Below are 6,253 nucleotides of genomic sequence, written 5' to 3'. Positions count from 1 at the left end.
AATACACCACCTTTTACTAGGACTCAACCATTGAAGATAAATAATTATAAGATGTTTCAAGAGAGGATAAGCTCTGTCAGCTGGTTTTGATGAGATGTAAGCAGAGGCATACAGTCAGATAAAAAAAAGACCATGCACCAATCATGAAACACACAGTTTACCTCTGCGATTCTTAAGACATCCATGTCAAATGCTGCATTCTGTTTCAACTACATTGAAACCACATGTTTAGACATTCACTGGTAGATCACTAATGTTTTAAGGCCATCAGATAAGCAGAAAGATTTACTTTGCAATAGTGGAGTGTTTGTGGGGGTAAGAGACAGAAAATTAAGAACTGAACAAACGAAATAGCCTACATTAGATGGAAAAGAAAAAGGATGTTTGGAATGGAATTGGCCTACTGCTGCCTGTATAAAAGTAGGCTATAAAATAATGAAAAGAAGACAGTATGCTACATTATTCACATGACCTGACTACATCGCATGATTAATTAAGAGAGTGTGATGATGACCAGTGACCGGGGACAGTTGCAACATGGGGATGGTTGCAACATGTCATTTTTCTCCAATCAAAAACAAGCTAGAGTGATGACACTCATAATGCACATGCACAGTTAGACCCTCCCCCCACCAAGAAGACAGTAGACATATTCAACATCTGCTGCTGCATTTATTGAACAAAACTTGCTTTGGAGGTATGAGATATATTTTTGTCATTGTCCTGACATTTTGTAAGAATTAATCAAAACTTACTTAGTTTGAATTATTGTTTTGTTGACTTCTAGGTGACATGGTCGGGGGGGGGGGGGGGGGGGGGGGATTGTTCAATACTTTTGGCGGTTTAAATTCTTGCCGGTTTATTTAGCGAATCACGCGCTCCCTGAAGTTATGTGAGGTAATGCCAGCACGAGCCAAGCACACACCTGAATGCGCGCGTTAGGCGCGCGCCCGGTAAAGGTCGAAAAGGAGGCGTGCTGACTGCTGAGGCGACAGAGTCCGTTGTTTAACCTTAAAATAAAAATAAGTGAACGAATGACCTTATCCACCCGCAACTATAGCTGACTGGAAGCTTTCTGCACCGCGTCCGCATAGTCATCCTCTACAGAACATTACTACAACGCAAAGACTAAACAGCGTTCTTTATTCTGCCCTTCACAGGCTTCCGTAGACATTTCCCCTCATTCTCCCGTAGTCTGCGGCTCTGCCATCTGTGGTGAGAAGTACCCGTGGGCAGCTATATCAAAGCCATGGAGCAGATCAATAATATTCAGGTGGTTCCGTGCACCAGCTCTAACTATCTGAGACCGTTTAGGGTGCATTACAACCAGGTGAGTTGCTATAGTTTAATCGCACGTTATCATCTGTCAGTGATGCGGTCACACCTCATCATTTTGCTGTCAGCAGCCCAACCCCCATTCATTCTGCCATTGCTTTTATCGACCAACATTGCGTCTAATATTTCACAATCAGCATAACATACATAGCGGCATTCAGAATGACAAACGACGTATTTCAAATGTTGCTGATATCGTGTATTGTGATCTTAGGCTAACTAGCTAGACGCTATTAAGCTATAGACAGGAAAGCAGCCACTTTCCCTCGAGCACATGCTTTACATTACAAGCAGAACAGCTGCCTAAGGCTTTATTAAAAGCCTGATGCACATAATATTGTACAGTTGGTACTGAGGAATAAAACGAGATCCTGCACTGAACATGATGGAAACATGCTAGAACACAAGCTATATTATCATTCATGTTTTCCATACTGTTATCTATCTCTCTGTCATAACCAATTTTGAAAAAATAAATAAAAATATAGAAACAATAATGTGTTTTGAATATAGTCAGGGCAAATGCTATTGTTAGGACAACCCTCAGTGGAGGCCTTCTTGATTTTATAAATATGAAATATTATAAGGACTCGAGTTATTAAAACATTTTTAAGCAAATTAATTAAGTGACATCTGACTCACTAAAAGATATATAAACTTAGCATAAAAGATATATAAACTTAGCAAAAAAGAAACATCCTTTTTTTCAGCATACTGTATTTTAAAGATAATTTTGTAAAATCCAAAATTAGCTTTACAGATTTTTTTTGTAATGGGTTTAAACAATGTAATGGGTTTTTCATGCTTAACCATAAATACTAATTAACAATTATTGCACATGCACCTATGGAACAGTCCTTAAAACACTAAATCTACATTAACCCGGATATTTGAAAGCTGCGTTCACACTAGCGTTTTCAAGCATTTTCCAAAAGTTTCTCATCCTCAATGAAACGTCTGAAAACGATAAATTCACCTTACCGTGCATGCGTAAAACCCTCATAAAAGCTCAATTAGATGATACAGATGGAACAGACATAATCAAAGTTCTCATGCTATTTTTCAGGCAGGATTATTTTATTAAGCAAAATATCTCACCATTCACTTATGTGTCACTCACTCGCCTTTAAATGTTTGGTCTAAAACGCAACTGCTCTCATGTTTTGGCACAGGACAGCAATTGCGAGTAAATTTTTGCAGGACTGCAATATTAGGAGTTTACAAAGTAACATATCTTTAGCAACAGTGTGAAAGTTATAGCGCATAATAGCGGTATAAACGCATATCTAACAGTTCAATATGCGTCACATGACTAAAAATGCTTCTTCGTTTTCAAATACCTTTTCACAGTCCACACAACAATGCGAAAACGACGTTTTCAAATTTATCTACTTGGGAAAGCATTTTCAAAAAGCTCAGTTTTCACAGGACAAAAACGCCGTCTCAGTGTGGACAGGCCAAAATGGAGAGAAAAAGATGCGTTTTCAAACAAAAACGTATTAGTGTGGAAAAGGCCTTAAAGTTTACTGGCGGTAGACAATTAAGGTCACATTTACAATAACTTAGAGACACTAACACTAAAGAAACCTTTGTACTGACTCTAGTACTGAAAACACTAGGAGATGGACTCCCATGGTCCGTGATCACCTGTGTGAACATGCAGTAGTCCTGCTGAGGACCGCAGATGTGAACAGAGCAATAAACTGCCATGTCCATAATGTAAGATGGAGACAGGAAGGGCAGCTGATCAACCTCGCATGGCAAACAACATGTAACCATATGTGCCCCCAGACATGTTTGAGAACTTGCAAGTGCCTTGGTGGAAGAGTGGGTTTATATATCGCAACAAGAACTGGCAAATCTGCTGCAGTCCGTGTGGATGAGATGCACTGTAGTACTTAAAGCAGCTGGTGCCACACCAAATGCTGACTGCTACTTTTGATATTGACCCCCTCTTTGTTCAGGGACTCATTCCATTTCTGTTTGTTAAATGTCTGTGAAATTTCTTTAGTTTATGTCTCAGTGGTTGAATCTCTTTATGTTCATACACATATTTACACATGTTAAGAAATTTGTTGGGGAAAAAAGCAAAACATAGGCCTAATCCTCTGGGTGCGTTGAAGTGGCCTGGTGAACAGGTGTTTTGTATCATACATATAACTTGATTATAATTCTTGATTTTAGCATTAATGGAATGCTACAGTATTTACCAATCAGGAGACTGCAGCTATTAGTTTAATAATTCATGTGTTTTCCCCCAGTTTGTTATGCATTAGCTAGTAGATACACATTCAACAACACTCACTACTGAGACAGCAAATGCAATATACATTATAATATTAGCTTACATGGATAAAAAACAACAACAACAACAACAACAAAAAAACAGGACTTCATTACGAGGTCATTTTACGCACGCATTTAATGTTAATATTCTTTTAGCCACTCTAAGTGGCTTTTTTTGCTCAAAGCCCTAAATTTAATTTGTGACCCTGACCATGCTTTTATCTTTTTTTAATCTGTTGTTTTGGCATTGCCTTCCTTTTCTTATTTCTATGAAACTGTAGAGTAGTAGCTAAAGGCAACACATCTGTAGACCTTACTATAATATTCAAATAGCCTATATTATATGATTTAATCTTTAACCTGTTGGTACTGACTGATTTTTGGCATGCATTCCAATCCTTTTCTTTGGAACTGTGGTACCAAATATGTCAACACATCCAGTGTTTTCCTGAGTTGACGTAATTTTTCCTTCTGTTGTACTGGTATGCATTAAATCCTTTTTGGGGTTTTTTTGCGGGGCACCTGTGGGTGTTTCCTCTTTGATTGTTCTCCTCAAGCTGTGTGTTGCATTTTTCAGAGTGTGGTAATACTTCCTCCTACTATAGTTTGACAAGCAGACCCTGGGTCCACATACACGGGTTGGACATGAGGTGTCTTAGTCATCCACATCCTCTGCTCTGTGCGGGCATGGATGGAATGCATGGTGCTTTCTTTCCAGATTAAGTCCCTTAATGTGAGGGTAAGGGATTTCAAGATGTTTCATGTTTTACTTTGGGTCACACACAAACTAAATCTTGTAGTATGGATATAAAGTGCTGCGTATTAATGCTCAGGCCTCGCTCAGTGGCTTATTTGTTTTTAAAATGGTGGTCGGTCAGACTACTATTCGGACTACACCTACAACTAAATGCTATAGGGATGCAATGCTCCCTCATAGACGACTGGCATTAGAAATGCACATATTTACCATTAAGAGCACATCAAAATATCATCATCTGAAAAAATAAAATAAAAATAAATCTGGTTTTGTATAAACGAGACTGGTGACTCAGACGGTGGCCAGATTTTCACTGTTTTCAGTAATACCCTTCCTAAACAAGATGTTCCTAAACATGAAACAGCACAAATGGTTACGACATTTTAGCATGGTTTCTATAGTGGATTTACTGATTACCACAAAGATTTGGTGATGTTTGGCAGGCTCTCATTCGTTTGCCTTTGCATATTAAGGCTTTTATTCTCAGTGTAATAATTATGTGTTGATTAAACACTTAAGCATATCTACACTGTAAAAAATAATCCTTGGTTAATTTTTTTTTTTTTTTAAAGTAAGTAACCTGGTTGTAAGCTCAACTGCTTGATGCATGAAAACAAACCTCATTGGTTCTTGCGGAAGCTCAAATGAAGCTCAGATTGGTTGCTTTAAAATTTTGAGTTCACTCAAAACTAAAACAAACTATTAGTTTATAATAACTAAAATATTTAGTTGATACAAAAAAAGTGATTGGTTTAATCAACAGAAACTCAAAATATTATATTATCTGAACAACATTAATGATCTAAGTTGATTTGACAAAATAATATGCAGTAAAATAATAGTAAATCATGAAAAAAAATGTATAGTGTATTTGTTGTAAAAAGGCAGGATTCTGCTTTAAAATTGATGCTGTGGTACTAGGTCATAGTAATGCAGGATATTTAAATAGATTTGCTTTGTGTTAGGAATATGTTCCATTAGAGAGAAAATAAATATGTTTAGGCCAGTCAGTTCATAGATATAATTTGTGCTAATAATTACAAAGTGTTGCATATGAAGTCCTGTTCAGGCTAGTAGAAAAGAATAATTAGGCCTTAATTGTCCTGCTTTTCCATTATGAATGATCATAGGAGGTCTTAAATGCATTACAAGTGAGCGCTTTAAAGTGCAGGTCAGAAAACATCCAGACACTTTTTCAGGTGCAACAGAAGATAAGTGCAGTCTATGCACCCACACCTACAACCTTTGCCTCTCTGAAGGAAGTTGAAATTTTCAGCACCAGCCGCATCACTGAGTCACAGGCGCTTTGCCACCCACACAGCCCTGCTGCCATGTACCAGTACACGGTTGCTGCCAATCCATTCCACCACCTGTATTTTCAAATGTTGCCACCCATCTCACCTTTGCACCAAGCCTTTTGTAGATTCACCTCCAGGGTTTGGTATTATTCAGTCAGTCAATGTGTTGTCTAGTAGGGCTGGGTAAAAATAATGCCTTTTCAATTAGTCATAGGGGTTGCACAGACTAGTTGACTAGTTGACTTAAATGCTCTGCCATGACGCTTTAAGCTTGATGTCGACTAGTCACTGGTCATAGCCTATAGAGGGCGCAATAGAATAAGAAATCTTTGAAGTCCACTTTTATGCTCTGTTTCCAACAGTTAAAATGACAAATAAATGCATTCTCCGAGATCGCTCCACAAGATATGTTTGATTATACCACCTCAAAAATTGATCAGGTGAATGCACGTTTTAAACAGCTTATTGTACACGCAAGTTAATCGCCGTTCTAAATTAATGCCCTGAAGCATTGTAACACACATACAGACAGTAGGTCGCACATCATGTTCGGAACGCACGCACACTGAAACATTCA

The 6,253-nt window shown here is 38.0% G+C and overlaps 1 protein-coding gene across 1 annotated transcript in view; it reads left to right on the top strand.

The window, feature by feature from the left end:
- The first annotated feature begins 1,007 nt into the window (after positions 1-1,007).
- Positions 1,008-6,253, top strand: part of nudt14 (nudix (nucleoside diphosphate linked moiety X)-type motif 14) — a 32,292-nt gene continuing 27,046 nt past the window's right edge. The window contains exon 1 of the mRNA XM_084091753.1: positions 1,008-1,330. Within this exon, the coding sequence (XP_083947879.1) occupies positions 1,250-1,330 (81 nt within the window). The 5' untranslated portion in view covers positions 1,008-1,249. The remainder of the gene's footprint in view (positions 1,331-6,253) is intronic.

The sequence above is a fragment of the Abramis brama genome, assembly GCF_963993115.1.
Source record: "Abramis brama genome assembly, chromosome: 18".
NCBI classification, from domain to species: domain Eukaryota; kingdom Metazoa; phylum Chordata; class Actinopteri; order Cypriniformes; family Leuciscidae; genus Abramis; species Abramis brama.
This window is presented reverse-complemented; position numbering and strand designations above follow the sequence as displayed.